The following is a 22,410-nucleotide window of genomic DNA, read 5'->3' as shown; positions in this document are numbered from 1 at the left end:
GTCAGTACACCTGGTTGAGGTTCTTTCTCTCTTTTCCCATCCCTCCACCTTTCCAAGCATGATGTCCCTCTCCAAAGATGAACTTCTAGCAACAAGACTAAAGTTAGTGAAACAAAGCGTCTTCATTTTTGCCTCCAAGCAGCTCTCTGGCTGCACCTTCTGCAATACATATTTGTTTGTTCTTTTGGCAGTCCAGGGAATAGTCATTACTCTTCTCAACACTATAAATTCTTCTTCTCATCCTTAGTCATTGTTCAGCTCTCAGATGAGTAGCAAGTGATTGAAAAGACCATAGCACAGATCTCTAGTGAGTCAATTTCAACTTGTGGTGATCCCATGCGTGCATAGTAGAACTTCCCATAAATTTATATCAGTTGTAACTAAGCAGATTTTGAAACCTATCTTCAAAAGTCTTTGATTGGATTCACTGAGTGGAGCACTTAACTATACTTCCCAGGGATTACAACATATAAGAAAGACTTTTTTGGGTGTTATTAGTAGGTATCTTTTTAAACCTAATTTGTGTCTTCTAAGGTAAAAGTTTTCCTTGTATCTCTTGAGTAGATGAGGTAGCTAGAATATATAAATGCTCTTTTTAGGTGTTATTGGGTTGGCTATAACTCATAGCAACCCTGTGAACAATACTTCTGAGACTTGTCTGATCCCACACCACTTTTGTCACCAACTCCATTGTTACTGTCACTGGGTCAATTCATCTCATTGAGGCTCTACTTCTCTTTCTGTGATGTTTTTACTTTCTTCAGATGATGTTTCCCCACTCTCCCCCCACAAAGGACTGGTCATTCCTGACAACATATCCAAAGTATGTGAGAATAAATTTCAATCTAATTTTTTAAAAATTATTTTCTACTAGTTTATTTAGAGAAGGATCTGACAGATAAGCATTTTATGGAAAAAAAGCAGATGAAGGATATTTTCCAATTGTTAAATTAAACGTTAGTTTCAGTGTTGTTCCTGCCCATGACACAAGTGTCTTGACCCACCCATTTCCCTGCTCTACCATCCACCAGCATCCCCTTCCACTCCCACCTGCTCCCTGAACACCTATCTCCCATTGTCCAGCCCTTGATATGATAGCATATATCTCAAGCTTTATGGGCTTCTCTGATCTTAAACACTTCAGCTACTGACAGTTCCTTATGCTGTGGCCAGTGTATCTTGAGTTTAGGGGTAATATTTCCCAAGTGAGAGTGATGTGTTCTGTAGATCTGGTGTATAGATTGTTTTTCTGGGCCCCAATGGTTTCCAGCGCTGCCTTGATCTGTGAAGCTTCTATGTCGCATTTACCTGTGGGGTGGGGGTTGCTGAAGTCCGTGTCTGCTGGTCTCTTTCTTCCCTTTTGAAAATTTCTATTCCACGTCTTTCGTGTGTACCTAACAATTTCCAGAGCTCAACCTTTCTTAAGCTTAAGGAACTGAAGAACAAATTTAAACCTTGAGTTGTTATATTAAGGATGCTTAGGGTAGAATATTAAATAATCCAGGAAATAATAAAAGAAGATGGAAAGAGTATACAGAGTCATTGTATCAAAAGGAATTGGTGGACACAGAAGAATTTAATGGAACAATAGATGAGCAAGAGCCTATGGTGATGAAGGAAGACGTTCAAGCTGCTTTGAAGGAATTAGCAAAAAAATAAGTCCCCAGGAACAGAGGGTATACCAATCAACATATTTCAACTAACAGATGCTTCCCTAGATGTGCTCACCAAGTTGTGTTAAGAAATCTGGAGGACAACCACTTGGCAAACTGACTGGAAGAGATCTGTATTTGCAAAGAAATGTGATCCAACAGAGTGTGGAAATTATAGAACAATGTCATTGATCTTACATACAAGCAAGATTCTGCTAAAGATTATCCAAAAATGACTGGAACAGCACATCAACAGAGACCTGCCAGAAGTGCAGGCTGGCTTTAGAAGAGGTTGTAGCACTAGGAATATTGTAGCTAATGTTAGATGGATCTTGGCTGAAAGCAGGGAGTACTAGAAAAATGTCTATGTTTCATTGACTATGCAAAGGCATTTGATTTTATTTTGTGGATCATAACAAACTGTGGCTGACTCTAACAAGAATGGGAATCTCAGAACCCTTGATCGTGTGAAGGCTAAACCTATACTTAGACCAGGAGGCAGTTGTCAGAACAGAGCAAGGAAACACTGCATGGTTCAAAATTGGGAAGGGTGTACTCCAGGTATGTATCTCAATACCTTTTCAACCTATATGCAGAACAGATTATCTGGGAGGTTGGGCTGTATGAGGAGAAGTGTGATATCAGGATTGATGGAATATAAATCAACAATCTGTGATATGCAGATGACATAGCTCTGCTTGCTGAAACTGAGTAGGACTTGAAGTACTTGCTGCAGAAGGTCAAGGACTGCAGCCTTCAATATGGATTGAGGCTCAATATGAAGAAAACAAAGATACTCACCACTGGGATAATTGGCAACATTGTGATAGACGGTGAAGAGATTGAGATTGTTAACAGCTTTAGTTTGCTTGGACCCATGGCCAACACTCTTGGCACTAGCATCCAGGAAATAAAAAAACATATTGCAATGGGAAAGTCTGCTGTTTGGGACCTCTCCAAAGTACTGAAGAGCAATGATGTCACTCTGGAGACTAAGATGCAACTGATACAGGCCATGGTCTTTGCAATCACTTCCTATGCATCAGAGAGTTGGACAATGACTAGGGTGGATAAAAGGAGAATGATACTTTGAGTTGTGGTGTTGAAGAAGAGTATTGAATATACCATGGACTGCTAAGAATACAAACTGGTTCATCCTAGAGAGGGTTAAACTAGGCTGCTCCTTGGAGACAAAGATTCTGATGCTTTGTCTGACATATTCTTGACATGTTTCAAGGCGGAACCTGTCCTTGGAGAAGGGAATCATGCTTGGGAGGGTGGGGGAACAGCGCAGGAGAGGAAGACCCTCTATGAGGTGAATTGATTCAGTGACTGGGGTAATGGCGGTAGGTGTATCAAAGACAGTGAGATTGGCACGGGACAGAGCAGGGTTTAGGGCTGTTGTACATAGGGTAACTATAAGTCCCAGGTGACTCGATGTCACATAACAACAACAACAACACTAGTTTATTTACAAAATTCTAATACGTTGTTTTCAAGAACAAATACTTTCAATTTCCCTACCCTCCTACCCATCAAATTGTACAACCCAATGGTTAATCCCCCACCTCTGTCCTCCACATCCTCATCCCTCTGCTTCCAACCTCTCCCACTTCTCTTGTATCCTCATACTCATTCTACAATAATAGTTTTATACAAAATTTATCCTGTGGGTCTGAGTTAGTTCACTCAGCATAAAGCTCTCCAGTCCCTCCCAAGTTAGGTAATAATTTACAAAGTTATTGCTCCTGCGTGCTGCATAGTAATCCATTGTGTAAATGTACCATAATTTCTCAATCCATTTGTTTGTGGTTGGACATTTGGACTGTTTCCATGTTCCTGCAATGGTGAATAATGCTGCTATGACCATTAGTGTACAAAGCTCAGTTTGTACCTCAGTTCTCATTTTCTTAGGGTATATTCCAAATAGTGGAATAACTGGGTCATATGGAATTTCTATGTTCACCTTTTTTTGAGGAAGCACCAAATTGCCTTTCAGAATTATTGTACCATTTCACAATCCTACCACCAATGTATAAAAGTTCCTTTCTCGCCACATTCTCTCCAGCTTTTATTACTTGTAACCCTGTTACACTTTGCCATACTTACTGGAGTGAGATGGTACCTCATTGTGGTTTTGATTTCCATCTCTCTCATTGCCAGTGATTTAGAGCATGTCTTCATGTGTCTGTTTGCCATTCAAATATCTTCCTCTGTGAAAATTCTCTCCATGTTTTTTGCCCATTTTGTAATTGGGTTATCAGTCTTTTTCTTATGGAGGCCCAGGAGTGTTCTATAACCATTTGTTATAAGACTCTTGTCTGAGATGGTATTACCAAATGTTTGTTCACAGTCTGTGAGTTTTCTTTTCACCCTGTTGGAAAAAGTTTTTGATACACACAAGGATTTCATCTTTAGAAGGTCCCATGAATCAATTTAATCCTATTTAGATTATGCATTTCTGTTTGTATTTGGCAGTCTCTTTATACCTTGGATTAGTGCTTCTAAGCTTGATCCCAGTTTGTCTCTTATGATTTTTGGCTTTACTCACAGTTCTCTGATCCACCTTAAGTTGTTTTTTGTGCATGGTGTGAGATGTAGATCCTGTTTCATCTTTCTTCAGGTGGAAGTTCCGTTTTGCCAGCACCATTTGTTGAAGAGGTTACCATTTCCCTATTTGATAGCTTTGATTTCCTTGTCAAATATTAGTTGACCATAGATAGCTGGGTCTATTTCTGGGTTCTCAATTCTGTTCCATTCTTCTATGTGCCTGTCATTGTACCAGTACCATGCTGTTTTGGTTACTACTGCTGTGTAGTAGGTTTTGAGGTCAGGAAGTGCTATGCCTCCCACCTAATTCTTGTCTCTGAGTATCAACCTGGCTTCATTTACTCCAAGATAGCTTTATTTGTCTTTTGGTAGTCCATGGCATATTTCAGTATTCTCCAACACCACAATTCAAAGGCACTGATTACTCTTTGGTTTTCCTTCTTTATTGTCTAACTTTCAGATGTATATGATACAATAGAAAATACCATGACTTGGATAAGGCACACCTTAGTCTTTGGTCTGATAACCTTATTCTTTAGCACTTTTAAAAAAGAAAGTGACAGTGTAGAAAAATTAAAACTTTACTTAAAATCTTATAACTGGCATTTGTAGTTGCCAGGACAAACAAAATAAAAAGTAATTGTTTTAAAGTATTTTATTCTTTTACCCTATCAATGTGCCTCTTGTTAAAGGTAATAAGAAGACTTGCTGTGAGTCTGTATGATTGGAAGTCACATGAGGCTATTGAAAGTTGAGGATGGAAAGTTAGCACGGCTGGAAAATATTTTTAAATCAAGCTTCTCACTTACCTCCTTAGGATAAGGAACTATGTTTGAACCCATGCCAACTTAATTCCTTTTTGAAATAAGTGAAGAAGGAATGAACCAACTTATATAAAGGATTCCCTCTCTTTGCAGAAACTAGAGCTGCTGAGGAGGCTCTTTCCATATTCAAAATCAGTTTCTTCCTTTGGTTCCCCAAAGAGATTATAAGAATGTTGTTCTTCCTCCATCTCCCAAATACTATCTTGCCTTTAACTAGTTTGAAAGACAAAGTAAAACTTATGCATGCAGATTGGCAACTACTATTTCTAACATTTTTTTAAAAAATCACCAAACTCCATACTCAAACATATTGCTGTCGAGTCAGAATTGACCCTCCAGTGGATTTGTAGGTGGCTGTAAATCTCAGGGGAGATTTTATTCTTTTACATGCAAACATAGTCACACATCTATATACAATTCTAGGAAAGTACAATTAACTGGAAAATAAAAAGGTTGTAAGGTATTCTGTCTGGGATCCACAAGTATGGGTGTGTGATGAAACCAGGGCACACCATTTGAAAGGCCTGTGCACACTGCCTTGGTTCAGCGCTGCTGTGTCACCCCTTGTTTTTGTCGCCCTCTGCTCTAACACCTCTTTCCCCTTTCTAGGCGTGTTTGCTCTCTTCTATGTCAGTAACCAGTTTCGGACTTTCCCCTTCTCCATCAAGGACCAGTGCATAATTTTCTACAGTGGTGTCCGAGGAGCTGGAAGTTTTTCACTTGCATTTTTGCTTCCTCTGTCTCTTTTCCCTAGGAAGAAAATGTTTGTCACTGCTACCCTAGTAGTTATATATTTTACAGCATTTATTCAGGTTAGTAGATTTCTTATTATAAAGGGATACAGAGTCAATTTCTGCAATACCAAAAAGGGGCCTTTATTTTATTTATAGCATGTACTCAATATCAGAACAAAATAGCCACATGTTTCTGGTCCTTCTGTAGCTTCTAAAATAGGATGTCTTTCAACAAATAAAACAAATTAATCAACATATTCCTGAGTAACAGGTTAACAATAGCTGCTCTTTCTGCATTTCTAGAATTAAGATCCTAAGATAATACTAGCTAACATGACTGTTTTATTTGGTGTTGATGTCCACCTAACTGAAACAGCAAAGGCTATTTTAAGAAATAAAATTAAATTCCTGTTTTAAAACACAAACAATAATACCTATTTTTATTACATGACTAAAAGACTTTATTTATAACTAAAACCATTTACACTGGAATGTTTACTTATACAGAAAAGGCTAGTACAAACACAGGCACACAGATTGGAGGGCCTAATAATTTTACTAATAGATTTGTTTTCTATTTTGACAGTCTTTATCACGACAAAAATCTTCATTTAATTTTTTTTTAAACTTTCAATCTAGGGAATCACAATTGGTCCTCTGGTCAGATACTTGGATGTTAAAAAAACTAATAAAAAAGAATCTATCAATGAAGAGCTTCACATCCGTGTAAGTTATTCCACCTTTTGTCATCATTAACACATTTCTTTTTAAAATTGCCCCTTTGTCACCTGTGGGGTTAACCTAGAGTTTTGATGGAATATGTATTTACATTTATAGCCCACCTTCTCCCCAGTTTTCATCAAAAGTGACTGTACTCATTTCCTACTGTTGCCATAAGAAATCACGAACTTAGTGACTTCTAACAAAACAAATTATCTCACAGATTTGAAGCTCTGAAATTCAGAATGGATCTGGTTGCACTAAAATCTGTAACAGAAGAAATTGGTTAACACTGAAAAATTTCAGGGGCCAATGGTAATGAATAAGCTCAAGTTGCTCTCAAGACATTAACAAAAAATAGGCGGGGCAGGAATGGGTGGGATACCAGTTGACACGTTTCAACTAATAGGGTGTGAGATGCTTGCTGGAGAAGATCAAGGACCACTGCCTTGCAAAATGTATTGTATCTCAACATCAAAAAAATTAAGGTCCTCAACACTAGGCAACCTGATGGATAAAGAATTGGAGTTGTCAATTACTACATCTTGCTTAAATCAACAATCAAAACCCTTGAAAAAAGCAATCAGAAGATCAGGAAACATGTTGTATTGGGAAAATCTTCTGTCAGGGACTTCTCCAAAATACTGAAGAATAATGATGTCAGTTTGAGGACTACAGTGGGCTTGATTCAGGACATAGTCTTTTCAATCACTCGCTATGCATCTGAGAGCCAGACAATGAATAAGGATGACAGAAGAATTTATACCTTCAAGGTATAGTGTTAGAGAATAGTACTGAATATCTCATAGACTTCCAAAAGAACAAACAGATATGTCTTGGGAAAAATGCAGCCAGACTGTTGCTTAGGGGCAAAAATGGTAAAGCTTCATCCCTGATACTTTGGACATGTTGCTAGGAGAGGCTATTCCTTGGAACGGGATATCATACTTGGAAAGATAGAGGTCCTCGTAAGAGAAGAAGACTCTTAGCCAGATGGATTGACACAGTGACAGTAGCAATGGACTTAAGCATGTCAGAGATGATTAGGCTGGCACAGGAGAGGGTTCTGTTGTTCATAAGGTTTCTGTGAGTCATGCTTGACTTAAAAGCCCCTAAAAAGAACAAAAAAACACACACAAATTTATTATCTCACTTTCTTGGAGATCAGAAATCCAGGACAGTTCTGGCTGCACTAAAATCAAGGAGTCATAATGGCTGCATGCCTTATTTAGTGGCTCTCGAGTATTATGTTATCAGGAGGGACCAATCCTTGGAAAAAGACATCATGCTATGAAAGGTGGATGGTCAGAGAAAGAGAGGAAGACCCTCAATAAGGTAGATTGACACACAGTGACTATAACAATTTATTTGAACATATTAGAGATCATGATGATGGCATAGAATAGGGCAAAGATCAGATCTGTTCACAAGGTCACTATGATTCACAATTGACTCAATGATATCTAACAACGGGAAGAATATTTTCTTGCATTTTACCACTTCTAGAGAGACTGTCTGCCTCCTACATTCTTTGGCTCTTGGCCCTCTTTCATTCTCAAAGGGGTGGTCATCTTCAATGACTGGTTTTCACACATCATGCCACTCTAATAACAACTGTCATTCTTCCAAATTTGAAGGCTCTGATGCACCTTGCTGTCCTAGTGTGTACCATGTCAGGCTGATAATGTAAATGTTGGCAGTTCAAATCCAGAAACAGTTCTATGGGCAAAAGAAAGACATTCTTTTCCCATAAAATGTACAGCCTCAGAAACCAATGGAGACTAGCTGACTCCACTACATGGCAGGGAGTTTTTTGGTTACCGTGATTTCAAAATTGACTCCATACAATAGGTTTTGTTTTTTACTTTTTATTTTATCCTTTTACTCACATGAATATTTCGGAATACTCTATACATCTTAAATTCACCTCGTTATCAACTCTAATTCCATTTGTTCCTTTAATTCTTCTTTGCCTTACAACTGATAATATTCATGAGTTCTGAGAATTAAGATGTGGACATATTTGGAAAGTCAGACATCATTCTGTCTGTCAGTCTGCTCTCTAACAGCTGAAGAGTCACATGTATCCCAAGTTAAAAATCCATATTAACACCATCAAAAGTCATAATCTATTACATTATTAACTCCAAAATCTCATCTAAATCCGATGAACACAAAAGTCCCAAACCTCACCTCCTAAGTGTTGCTTGATTGTAGAAAGTGAAGTTGACTTAAAGGACTTACTGAATGAAGAACATCAAAGACAACAGCACTCAATATGGACTATATCTCAATATCAAGAAAATAACAGGCAGCACCATGATAGATCAAGGGGGGGGAAATGGAGTTGACAATGATTTAATCTTATTGAGATCCACAATCAACACCCTTGGTACCAGAAGTCTGGAAATCACAGCATGTGTTGCATTAAGAAAAACTACTGTTGAAGACTTCTCCACAGTGCGAAAGGGCAGGATATTGGCTGTAAGATTAAAGTATTCCTGATCCAAGTCATGGTGTTTTCATTTGCTTCCTATGTATCTGAAATTGGAACCATGAGTACACATGGCAGAGTAATCAGTGCGTCAGAACTAGAGTGTAAGCAGAGAGCATTGAATTTCCATGGACTTCCAAAAGTACAGATATCTCTCTCTTGAAGGAAGTGCAACCAGAATGCTCCTTAAACACAAAGCTGATGAGGTTTTGTCTCACATACTTGGGACATGCTGTTATTAAGAGGGTCAATCTTTAGAAAAAGGTATCATTCTGGGAAATGTGGAAGGTTAGTGACTGAAAGAAATGAAGACCATCAAGAAGATAAATGAATACAGTGAATACAGGAATGAGTTTGAGCATGAGAGTAATCACAATAATGATGCAGATAGGGCAAGATTCTTTGCTCACAGGGGTCACCATGACTTGAAGGCACCTAACAAGAACAATGAGCCACACATAATAGGCATAGGTAAGGGTATGAGCATAGTCCACTGAGAAAGCCAAACATCTAGAAATCCATAAAATTCAAGAACAGTTTAGCACACACAAAATACTGTGGTGGAACTTGCACGAACAATGAAAACCCACTGTTAAGTTGATTCTGACTCCTAGCCACCTTCCATTTGGTTTCTGTGGCTATAAATCTTTATAGGAGAATACTGCTCTTGTTTCTTGGAGTGGCTGGTGGATTTGAACAGTTCCAGAAACTCACTTTCAAACCAAGAGGAGAGAGGTGATGTTGCTTGCGACTCATAGCGACCCTATGTACAACAGCCCTAAACTCTGCTCTGTCCTGTGCCAATTGCACTGTCTCTGACACTCCCATCCCGATTATCCCAGTCACTGAATCAATCCACCTCATAGAGGGCCTTCCCCTCCTGCGCTGTCCCTCCACCCTCCCAAGCATGATGTCCTTCTCCAAGGACCTGTTCCTCCTTACAACATGTCCAAAGTATGTTAGATGGAGCCTCAGAATCCTTGCCTCCAAAGAGCCGCCCGGTTTAACCCTTTCCAGGATGAATTTGTTTGTTATCCTAGCAGTCCATGGTATTCTCAATACTCTTCTCCTGCACCACAGCTCAAATGTGTCTATTCTCCTTCTGTCCTCCTTGGTCACTGTCCAAATCTCTGATGCATAACAAGTGATTGCAAAGACCATGGCCTGTATCAGATGCACCTTAGTCTCCAGAGATATACCATTGCTCTTCAGTACTTTGGAGAGGTTCCTAACAGCAGACTTTCCCACGGCAATATGCCTTTTAAGAGTGTTGACTGTGGAGCCAGGCAAACTTAAAGCTGTGAACAATCTCAGGCTCTTCACCATCCATCCTGATGCTGCCAATTGCCACAGTTTGTTATGATCCACACAGTCAAATGCCTTTGCATAATCAGTGAAACACAGATAGAGAGAGGTGATAGAAGGGGGGGAAACCCCAAATTAAATATCATTAGTAATTTGAAAATCTAACTGGACAAACTGGTTTCAAAACTCTGAATAATTCTCTGAGAATTTTCATCCCACTCTTCCCCCTTTCAGCTCTCTTCTTTAGTCTTTTCCCTTGGCTCCGTCCTTTTTTTAAGTCACATTTTCTTTTCCATGAAAAGTAGCAAGTATGTGAAGCTAGACAGCTCTGTCAGTCTATTTCTTGCCTGCTGTAATTTTTTCTGTTCTTACAGTCTTCTTTTCTTTTTCCCTCTCTGCCCCTACTAACTAACTGATGTAACTAAAGGATATGCATTCTATCCATTTTATTTAAAGGAGCAGAATCAGTTGGAGAGAAATGCCAAGAGACTCACAGCAAATAATTGGGTAGCATGATTGTGAAGGCTGGTTAGATAGGTCCAAAATCCACAGAGCATACTTTAGGAAGAGCAGGCTAGAACACTTGAGCATGTGTGAAAGGTCCTGACTACAGAGTTCTTTTTCCTCCAGGAAACCTCATCCATGTCCACAAGACCATTGAATCAGACTCACCCCAATTAGTAAAATGATCGCACTTACTTGAAAGGAGCTGATTATGTAGCACAAAGTGCTTTTCACAGTAACACTTAGATTCATATTTGTTTGAAAAACTTGAGACTGTAGGATAGCCAAGTTGACACCATAAAAAATCATCCCCATGTCTAATGTAGAGTTACCCTAACTGCTTCTGAAAGCATTGTTCCATTGTCTTAGCTCTTCCTGAACTTTTACTAGCGTAAGAGAAGAACTACTATGGCTCTTGTCTGGTGATAGGTTTGGTGGAAAACTCCTACTCTGGAAAAGTAAAAATAAACGAGCATGATTTCTACTTATTGCTTTAAGTTTAACATGGCATTGTAAGGGATGTCATTCTGTATAAAACCAAAACCCCAAACAGTTGCTATTGAGCCAATTCCAACTCATGGTCGCTCTATAGGACAGAGTTCAACTGTCCCACAGGATTTCCAAGGCTATCATTTTTATGGAAGCTGGCTGCCACCCTTTTCTTCTGCACTGTGACTAATGGGTCTCAACCATCAATCAACCTTTCAGTTACCAGCTGAGAGCTTAGTCACTGCACCACTATGGCTTCTCCCAATCTGTAGAGCTCTAAGAAATAGAAATAAGAGTGGAAGGTATAACAAGAGAGATTTTAGTTCAACACGTAAAAGAACATTCTAATCATCTATTCTTATCGTTAGCGGGGAAATAAATGTGTTCAAGTGATGCTTGGGGACACTTGCTAGAGTGGGGACACATGAGAGACAAGCTTTGGGGAAATGATTGGAGTAAATTTTTTTCTGTTTTTTTTTTTTTCATCTTTGAAAGTTCATAATTTTAATGCACGAGAACCTGGTGAAGGTTTTCAAAATCAGTCCTGAGTTTAAAGCCTGAAGCCACCTGAAGAAAGAAATTAATTTGATTTTTTAAAGATGTGAAAAATATAAGCAGTTTTTAAAAAATAAGTTTTAGATGTTTCAAAAATAAAAGCATACATTATTTTAGACTTTTGTCACCATCATTTTCTTCTCTCATTCATTATTTTAAGCCCTAATTATGTACCTATGACAATCTCAACTGCTTTAAACCTACAGTACTTGGTTGTTACATTCCTTTCTCATTTCATTTTTATTTTCTAAAAAAAAACCAACCATAAAACCAAACCACACCCAAAACCATGTAATTTGCATATTTACTTATTGGTAGAAGGTAGAGGGTCAATGGAGTATTTATAAATCAATATAATATTTTATTTTCTAAAACCTCAGCATCTAATATAGATTTTAATTACTTGGAACAAATTCTCCTTTTCTGTAAGTTTTGATAAACTTTTTTTTTAATAAAACAAACATTGGATTGGCTTAGACTGTAAAATATAATCATATGTGAAACAAATAATTAGATTAAAAATGAAAACAGATAAGTTTTGTTATTATATGTTTTAATATAATAGACGATCTGTAGGATTACATTTTTTAAACTGAATGCTGATGTTCTCTTTTATTTTGCATGTAATTAAAAGTATCAGTTAATCACTAGGCTTTGCATCAATGTGATTTCAGTAATGAAAAATTTCCGAGATCATTCTAGTGAATTATTATTCAAAGCAAATGCCAGGTAACTGGTCTTCAAGGCAAATTATGTGCATTATCAAGAAACTTATCTATAGACCTCTTGAATCATGAAACTAAGTTTAATTACTCTGAAAGGTATTTCATAGTTCCGCTAAAAGAACTGAGTGATAGAAAAGAGGACAATATCCAGGATATTAAAGCTGTCTTTGTTTTCCAAAATGTATTCACTTTCCTTCTATGTCTTTCAGCGTTAACATTTCACCAGCAACCGTTTTCTTGTGTTTGGTTTGGCAGCTGATGGATCATTTGAAAGCTGGAATTGAAGATGTGTGTGGGCAATGGAGTCACTACCAAGTGAGAGACAAGTAAGGCAGCCAAAGATTTCATTACCTGGGGAGGAATATTTGTGGCATGGAGAGCCTCCAAAGGTTGTATGGTAGCAGGACATCAAACTAAAAGAATCTGGCAGAACTGGATCTCCTGGAGATTAAAGTTCTAGAAGTCATGCTATGTGAGCCACTCTCTGAGCTGGTCAGAAGTCCTGGGAAGGCCTACCTTGGAAAACAAAACTGTTGTCAAGTAAAAGAAACATAGACTTGCTCTAGGTTGCTGTCAATGAGTGGTAGTACAATTGACCGAGGGGAAAGGAGCTTTTAAATTTAAATGTAAAAGAAGGAAAATGCTTCCAGCAATAAGAGTAGCTCAGCCAAGGAATGAATGGTATCTTCATTAGCTGGCTCCAGAGAGTTTCCTTGAGGATGAGCCTTAAAAGACTAACTTATACTTTGTTTATGAAGGCTGGAATAGAAATTGGTGTACATTTTTAAATCAAGATGTTTTAAATCCAAACCCTATCGTTTTTTCTATTTGAGAAAAAAAACCAAACAACTAAACCCATTCAATATTCTTTTACTTAAACAAATCTATACCTTGGGCATTTTAATAGTCACTAAAACAGATTTTTTTTCAATCAAGAAATGAAAAGAAAAATGAGTCACATCAGGAGAATCTGTTGTCAGGAATATCTCTAGAGTACTATAGAGCAATGATGTCAGCTTAAAGACTAAGGTGCACTTGATCCAAGCCATGGCTTTCTCAATTATTGGGTATGCATCTGAAAGTTGGAAAATGCCTAAGGATGATAGAAAAAGAATTAATGCCTTTGAGTTGTAATATTGGAGCAGAGTACTGAATACACCATGGATTGCTAAGAGAATAAACAAGTCTGTCTTAGAGAAAATCAAACTAGAATGCTCCTTGGAAGTAAAGATGGTGAAACTTCATCTCCCATACACTAGGCATGTTGTTAGAAATGACCAGTCATAGGAGAAGGACGTCATGCTTAGAAATGTGGAGGAACACCTTAAGAGAGAAATACCCTCAACAAGGTGGATGGACAAAGTAGCTGTAGCGATGGGCTCAAGTATGCCAGACAGAAATGGTGAGGTTGGCACAGGATCGGGCAGGTTTCAGATCTGTTGTTCATAGGGTCACTGTGAGCCGCAGTCCGCTCAACAGCATATAACAGCTGTGGCAACAACAATAACAAGGGGAGATAGAGAAAAGGGAACTCTAGCAGCCTTGTGGTAAGTACTTGTGGTGCCAGATCCATCAGTTACTGCTCTTCAGGAGATAGATGAGTAGTTACCTTCTCCACTACTTAAAACCTATGACAGATTGCTACAAGTCAGTTCCAGCTTGGTAGCTCATAAAACCATCAAGGTAGATGGCAGATATCAAGGAGCCGTGGTGGTGCAGTAGATTATTGACTGGGCTACAAACGGAAAGATCAGCAGTTCAAATCCACTAGTTACTCTGTGGGGAAAAAGATGGAGAGAAGGGTTGTCATAAATTAGAACCTACTTGATAGCAATGGGTCTGGTTTTAAGTAAGAGAGCAAGGCATTCTCCTTGTCTTCAGAGTCTAACAATACAGTCGATGGACAGTAGGATGAAAGAGAGAAAAGAACACACACATGATAATGATGAGGAATGTAAATTATATAATGTTGATGCGTAGAGTAATAATAATAATAATAATAATAATAATAATAATAATAATAATAATAAAAGTATGCTTTTGAAAGCAAAGAAAGAGTTTTCCAGGCAAAGCTCAGTTACTGAAAGTTTGGTGGTTCCAATCTACTTAAAAAAATCAGCCACTGGAAAAAAAATCTATGGAGGATAGTTTCACCAGGACCCAGAAGAGGTCACTCTGAGTCAGAATGGACTCCATAGCAACTAGTTACTTGTTCTCTAGGCGAAGATGAATGGGCAGTATTCCAGATAGTAGCATGGCATATATAAATGTGCAGACACAGAAAAGAGCATACATGGTTCAAGGACAGACAGAGAAAGACAAGAGGCTGCATGGACTTTTGCACGGAATGCTAAGGTGTTCTGTGCTATAAAATTCTGTCTGAGTTTTAACACATCAAAAGGCTTTGTTAAGTAGAGAAATGACTTGATTTTTGGAACACAAGCTGTAGAAATGACATGCAGAATGGGTTAAAAACGACACTGCTAATAGAGAGGTTTGTAAAGAAGTTTTAAAAATAGATATAACAAAAACAAACAAACAAAAAACCCCACAACCTAAACTTTTTAAAAATATAACATAAAGTCAGCTCTATGTGGCCTGCCAGCTGTTTAACATATTGTGACTCACATAATCTCCCCAACAGCCGTGCATAATAGCTCTAATAGCTATTGTTCTCACTTTAATGATGAAGAAATTGACTCCAAGTGGCCACTGAATCTATTCTGAAGCAGAACTACTTTGAACTCAGATCTACCTTTAAAAGTTCTTTTATTTTAAAGAACCATAGAGATTTCAGACCATGAAGACAAAAAGCTGCCAGAAAGAATTCTGAGCTGTCTCTGCGGTTAACATGAACACTGACAGGCTGGGGGGAAAGGCTCTTACAAAAGGGAAAATAAGATCAGCTCTCAGGTTTGCAGACAATAGCCAATGTAGAACAGTCATTATTAACAATGTTAAGTATAGGGAGCTCTGATGGCCTAGTTTGAAAGATGATGCATTGCTAACCAAAAGACTGCATTGCTGAAGGTTCAAATCCACCCTCTCGAAAAAAGTAGGTAGTCGCTTCCCTTTACAATTTAAAGCCACAGAAAATGGATGGATAGTGAGTATCAGAATTAACTCTAAGCCAATGAGTTTAGAGTTATAAAAATTATAAGTGAATGTGTAGAAGTTAAATAACAGATTATATTTAAAATATGTCAACCCATGTGCTCAGATAGCCTTTGAGGATTTAGTCAAAAGTTCTTTTTGTGAAGCTGGTGACTAAATCGATGGGCTTGAGTGAATCACTCCAACTGTGCGAAGAGTGAAAGCTGTCTGAAGTCAGGGCTCTGAGAAGCTCCCAATCCTATATTTCAGGTGAGAAAACAGAAGGATGGGGCGACTCAGAGAAATAGATCAGAGAGGCCTGAAGGAAAGTAGGACAGATTTAGAGTGTGCAAGGCACTAGGAAACTAATCAGGTGGGAGCCGCACAGTGGCAAATAACAAGGGTCACAGTGACCACTGCATGTGGATATTATAAGCCTAGTTGCCACTGAGTCGGTTTTAATTCAGGACAACCCCATACAAATCAGAATGGTACTGTGTTTCACACGCTTTTCAATGGCCAGCTTTCCCAGAAGTCGGCTGTCTGGCCTTGCTTCTTAGGAGATATTTTGGTTAGCAGGTCAAGCTCTGGTTGCCTAGTAGCAAGAAGTTGTGCTGCAATCCGAAGGCAAGTGGTTCAAAGCCACCAGCTGCTCCATGGGAGAAAGATGAGCAATCTCCTCCCATGAGATCAACTGTCTCTGAAAACTCTCTGGGCAGGCCATCTATGGGTCAGTTCTGACTCAACAGTACACAACAACAACCAAGTACCTCATAGGGAACTCTGGGGGCCTTATCAGATAAGGAGTTACACTGCAAACCCTAAGGCAAGAGGTTTGAATTCACCAGCTGCTCTGAGGGAAGGAAGCGGTCAATCTTCCCTGGAGATTGACTACCTCTAAAAACTTGCTGGAGAGTCAGCTATGAGTTGGTTTTGGCTCAAATGGCAAATAACAATAATCTCTGATTCCCATTCAGAGTGTGACCTTATAGGACCTGTCCTATAAGGTTTCCAAGACCAAATGAGACCGTCAGATCAGTTCCCCACTGAGCATGTAGGGGGCTCAAACCACTGACCTTTAGGTTAGCAGCCAGGCACTTAACTTCTGCGCCACCAAGGTCTCCTTTGCACCACCAGAGGAAAGGAGTGTCAAGAAACAGCAGGTTAGGAAGCCGACAATGTGCTGAGAAATACCCATGAACAATAGCATCTTAGAAAGAAGGCCAGCAAAGAAGGTCAGAAGGCTGGTGGCTCACCTCGGTGGGGCAAGAATAGGCATGTATGTGTCAAGAACACATCACAGAAGGCTGCACCTGGGGACACGTCACTGAAAAGGAGTCTGGGTGTCTCATGGAGAAGAGACCAATCAGGAGACAATAAGCCCGTAGTCCAGGAAATTACCCTTCCCTCCACAAAATAAAGCAGGCAGACAAACGACTCCTTGAATGTAAAGTGATTGAAAGTGTTGAAAATTTCTGTTCTAAACAAACTGTGGCCACATGCATACGTGCCACTCAGCCGCTAATGGGCCGGCCAGGGGTACACAATAGTCAGCTCCCATCAGCGTCTAGCCTATTCAGTGTCTCCACCATTTAGACTGTCGGGACATATGTGCGTTGTTTTTTCTTTCTTCTCCATCCTCCCCTCCCCACCCCCACGCTTAATTGGCAGGATTCAAAATGATCTGCAGCATAATGGGGCAAAACTACTGTAACTGCCAGACCATTTAAACTTACTGGGTTCTGGTTGAATAGGCCAGTATTACTGTAAGTGCAGCTGCTGCTGTTAGGAGCTATTAGAATGGAACACTTGTTCAAAAGCCCCATCCACCCTCATTTCTTCTCTTACAATCGGAGCCGCCCTGGACTGGGCCACTCCCATTCCCTGTGTAGGCTCACTTTTTACCCTGATTGCAGCTCGTCTCTTGCTTTTGTTTAGTTGATTTTCAATGTGCCAGTAGGCTATTCTTCCTTTATTTTTTAAAAAATATATATAAATGCTATGATTTAGCATGGGAGGGAGTGGGGAAGCAATATGTTTAAACGCTATGAACTCCAGACATTGCCCTTGTGTCTTTCAGAATAGTGAATAGTAAGTTGATACTTAGTTTAAGAAAAGATACTCATAGAATATACACAGAGAGGAAATATTTCCGGCATCTCGGTTTTTGTTTTTAGGTTTAAGAAGTTCGATCATAGATATTTACGGAAAATCTTAATACGAACGAATCAGCCCAAATCGAGCATCGTGTCTTTGTACAAGAAGCTAGAAATGAAGCAAGCTATCGAGATGGTGGAGACTGGGGTAATACGTTCCACAGTTTTCTTGGTGCCCTACCAGTAAGTCATATCTGCATTCTGATCTACATTCCTAGTCAGAATTCCAAGGCAGACTGGCCCATTATTCTGGGTCACTGGGATACAGGGAGTGCTGAGGAAGAAACAGGAGTATGGAGTCATGATGTAATGCTAGACTATGTCTTGGCATCTTGTGGCTTGGCCTATGCCCAACGTGTTTCACTTACTTTCTGAAAATGACCTCCTAGCCAAAGTTACCTCCTTAGAATTACCTTATGACTATTCTCTTGGGATCAGATGGGCAAGTAAATTTAAAGAATTTTAAGACCTTTGCCAAGCCTGTCTTTCCCCTTCTGACTAAAATATGGACCTTTTAGAATAGCCTTTATTAACCTAAATTCTTTAGATTTTGCTATTGCACTGTTGCATGATTTCAGGTAAGTCAATTCTCTTCCTCTCCTGAGTCAAGACTGACAAGCTCAACCTCCTGACAAGCTCAACCTCAAATCCAACCTTGAGGAGGAGAGGTGGTGGTGAAGAGTTTCCAGATGGTATTAATGGCTAGGTGTTGGGATATCTTCTGTTGTTGTTAAGTGCCATTGAGTCATAGACAACTCATAGCGACCCTATGAACAAAAGACCTGAGCACTGTTCATAGAGTTTCCGGAGGTAAGCCATTTCAGAAGTGGATGCCATTCCTGCTTCCAAGATTGTTTTAATCGGGAAGCTCCACCAAACACTGTCCACCATAGGTAACCATTATTGCATCTGCCACATTAGTGTTTAGATCACAGCAACTATGAGTTGCCTCTGTACAGCGATGCACAGACTAGTGCTATACCACGTAGAAGAAAAGTTAATGTTTCACACCCACCCATGGGTGCCTCAGAGAAATGGTCTGCCTAGCTCCTTCAAAAGATCATAACCATGAAGATCCATTGGGGTATAAGTCTGGTTAAAAAAAAATGCTTGAAGTCACCATGTTTTACTTGTGGTAGTAATGAAAGGTATGGTGTTGCTGTGAGTTCCCCAGCAACTTGACAGAGACACCCTGATGGGGGTAAGCACAAGGAGACACACTACTCTGGGAGAGGATCAGAGTCAATCCAGCTCAATTTTATTGGGACTGCAGCACCCTTATATAAACAGGAAGACAGGATAGGGTGGGTTTACAGACGGAGGACATGCGGATTGGTTAGGGAGAACCTCAGCCTCCTGCGGACCACTCTTAGCTCAACAGATGCAGTAGCTGTCTTCCCAGGTAGCGAGCTTTCTCAAGTGAGTATAGCCAAACACAGGGGAGCTTTCTCTAACTCATATTAAAGGCCGTGGGAGGATTGCAGTTATCCAGAGCTTAGGTGATCTGTCCTGACCAGAGACCCTCCCTTCCTCCCCAACATCCCGCAACAGTATAGTATTTGATGGGCCATTGAAAAAGGAAGTTGCACTTGTAATTTTATCTAACATAACTATCAAAGTAAGATTGTGAAACCTGAGTCTGTGTGAGGTTTACCTTGCTTGGAATATGAGCAGGGAGGTTACTGACTTTTGAGAATGACACAGGAAGTTGATGTAAAAATGAGACACAGAGAAGATGCCAGAATATGAATCCATCATTGCACAATGGCTTCCCTTAACATCAGGATCTCTGGCAGCCTAGTGGGTTGAGTTGCATTACCAACCCAAAGGCAGATGGTTCAAGTCCACCAGAAGCTCTGTAAGAGAAAGATGGGCAATCCCCTCCTTTGTAATTTATTGCTTCTAAAAAAAACCACTGTAGGGTCAGTTATGAGTTGGTTCTGAGTGGATGGTAATGAGTTGTATCCCTTTCTTTAAAACAGTCCTCTGGGAACATCTAGAGACTAATTTTCTAAAGCACTGTAGCTAGGTGTTTTTCAAAGCCCCCTTAACTTCCCCACGATTCTTGGTCTGACATTAACAAAATCCCCTTCAAGTTCACAAGCATTAATTAATCTCTCGAAGATGCCCAGTTGTAACCCAATGGATCAAGAGAAGTTATCATAACACACATTTAGAAGAAGGAGCAGTAGGCCCACCAGCCACCCCTTCCCACCCTGTCATCTTCAGCTGCTGAAAACATTTGGTCAGGAGGTTCAATTAGGTTCTCACCTTTAAAGAGTAAGATGAGGGAAGAGCCAAGAATAGATAGCAATGACATTGACACTAATATGTGAGTATTATTTCCGAGATAACACCTTCCTTCATCTCTTAGCTGTTAATGAATCAGAAACACCCTCACCTTTCTTACATGGCCTGAGAAAACTCTAAATGTCTACACTGCATTCCCTGAAGGGAACACAATATAAATAGGAAATACAAGGCTTCATTTCTCAGTGAAATTGTTTTTCTTATTTGTTTGTTTTAGTGCTTCTCATTATAAGATTTTACAGACGCTTCTGATACTAAAATGGGAATGTACTAAAAATATATATACTAGTGTAATGTCATGCTGAGCCAGACTGGAGCTGAAGGCAAAAAGAACAATCAGTAATACTAGCCCTGTCTCTCTTTAAAATTTGATATATTATTCACTGTGTATTTTTGCATTAATTCTTGTTTTCTAAAATATAGCATTAAAAAAATGCTTATCTTGATTATTGAGGTTTTGTCTACACCACACATTTTGTATCTATGGCAGGTGCTCACTCGCCCAGCACTCTTTATTGGGAACCTGGTGGCTCAAAGTGTGCCAACTTAGTGTGCTAGCTGGAGGGCAATAGGTTTGAATTCACCAGCTGCTCCTTGGGAGGAAGATGCCCAGTCTTTTCCTGTGTGATTTAAAGCCTCTGAAAATCCACTGGAGGGTCAACTGTGAATGGATTCCAACTCAACAATACATAAGAGCAACAGTATTTGCCAAAATGTGCTCGGTGGAGTTTCCTGCTAACCCCAAAGCTGACCCCTTGGTGAATAGAACACACCAAGCACTTTGTTGGAGAAATATGGACAATGGCCTCCCCTGCCCTTTACAGCTTAGGAAAACCCTGTGAAGTGTCAGCTATGAATCACTTCCAATGAGACAGTTTCTGTTCCAAACATAGTAAAAGCAGTCGCAGTCTTTGCTGTCATGATTTAGCAGGGTCAAAACATTTATATAAAAAAAATAATAATAAAATATATATTGTCCAGAATAGGGAACCATCAAGCGTATACTATAAGATGTAAGCCAAATCTGACCACCAGCAGTTTACCTCCTCACTAACGGATGAGGTGGACCTGCCTGGACCGTGTAGAGGAGGCTGGCCAAGTTCCAACAGTTCAGAGTATAAGGACTTCCTGGATTGGATCTGTTATAAGTTATGTGAGCAGTTGATATAGGTATGTGGGATGCTTATCTCAAATGAAAATCAGTCTATCATGTGGTAAAGCATATTATGAATCTCTGCACTATGTTGCACAGGTCATAAGCAATTTCCTCAGTTTCTGATCTGAAGGAAATTTTTAAACCAGCTTTATTTGAAAAAGGCCCTTCTGCCCCTCTGCTTAGGCAATTATTTTTCAGACATTGATTCAAGATTAGAAAGAAAGCTTTGTAGTAAGTAAAGGACTTCTCTTCCTTCTGTCACCAAAACCAGTGGGTTAACTGAGGTGGGGAAGGCGGTTTTTAAAAGCTGGAGCTTAACACAAGTTTAGTATTTAAATTGCATTTATTTGATCTCATCAGAAATCTGTAGGACATCTAGCAAAAAGGAATTCCTCTCTAAGGATCAAAGCAGCTAATGTTTGGAGCAACAAACCTTCATACAATAAGAGGAAAAAGAAGTGTGTATTCAGTTTGCTTCATATTATTGTGCATGAGATGGCAACAGCAAAACACACATCAATTTTTTTTCTTTCTCCAGAAGTCTAAGCAACTGTTTTTCAAGAAGTTTAAATTTCTAAATCCTATAATCTGTGGTACAGTACTACCATCAGAAGTTGTATATAATGCAGTGAGGATGATGTTAAATATGTAAAATCCTATTGTATTTGTATATATTATCTTAATTCTCCAAATAATCCTAAAAAAATAGGTGCCGTATACAGCTTATTATATATAATATATAAAGCATTATGCCTTACAATGAGTGTAAAAATATGATAGTAGCAACTCAGACTAATTAAAAATTTTGGTGCTACAAATATTTTTATGGTAAATTTATATCAAATATTCAGAATATGCAAATAAATAGAACCAAAATTTATCAGTGGTTCCCTGGGTTTAGGGTTATGAGGATATGGGGATTCTTGCTAATAGGACACTGGATTTCTGGGCTTCTGCTTGGATTCATGGAAAACTTTTGGAAATTAATAGTAGTGATTGGATTATACCATGGTGAAAGTAGCTGATGTCTCTGAATTGTAAAATTACAATAGTTAAAATGGCAACATTTTTGTTAAGTAAGTATATTTTACCACAATAAAATTTAAATGTCTCCAGGCTTAAAAATTTCAACAAATCCAAAAA

At 39.1% G+C, this 22,410-nt stretch overlaps 1 protein-coding gene across 1 annotated transcript in view; it reads left to right on the top strand.

Moving 5' to 3' along the window:
• Window positions 1-22,410, top strand: part of SLC9A4 (solute carrier family 9, subfamily A (NHE4, cation proton antiporter 4), member 4) — a 77,988-nt gene that overhangs the window by 37,349 nt on the left and 18,229 nt on the right. Inside the window, exons 5-8 of the mRNA XM_006884548.1 lie at window positions 5,636-5,838; window positions 6,400-6,486; window positions 12,808-12,878; window positions 17,823-17,984. Coding sequence (XP_006884610.1) covers window positions 5,636-5,838; window positions 6,400-6,486; window positions 12,808-12,878; window positions 17,823-17,984 — 523 coding nt within the window. The remainder of the gene's footprint in view (window positions 1-5,635; window positions 5,839-6,399; window positions 6,487-12,807; window positions 12,879-17,822; window positions 17,985-22,410) is intronic.

This window comes from Elephantulus edwardii, unplaced genomic scaffold, assembly GCF_000299155.1.
Source record: "Elephantulus edwardii isolate Elephantulus edwardi_28Jun2011 unplaced genomic scaffold, EleEdw1.0 scaffold00036, whole genome shotgun sequence".
Taxonomy (NCBI): Eukaryota; Metazoa; Chordata; class Mammalia; order Macroscelidea; family Macroscelididae; genus Elephantulus; species Elephantulus edwardii.
This window is presented reverse-complemented; position numbering and strand designations above follow the sequence as displayed.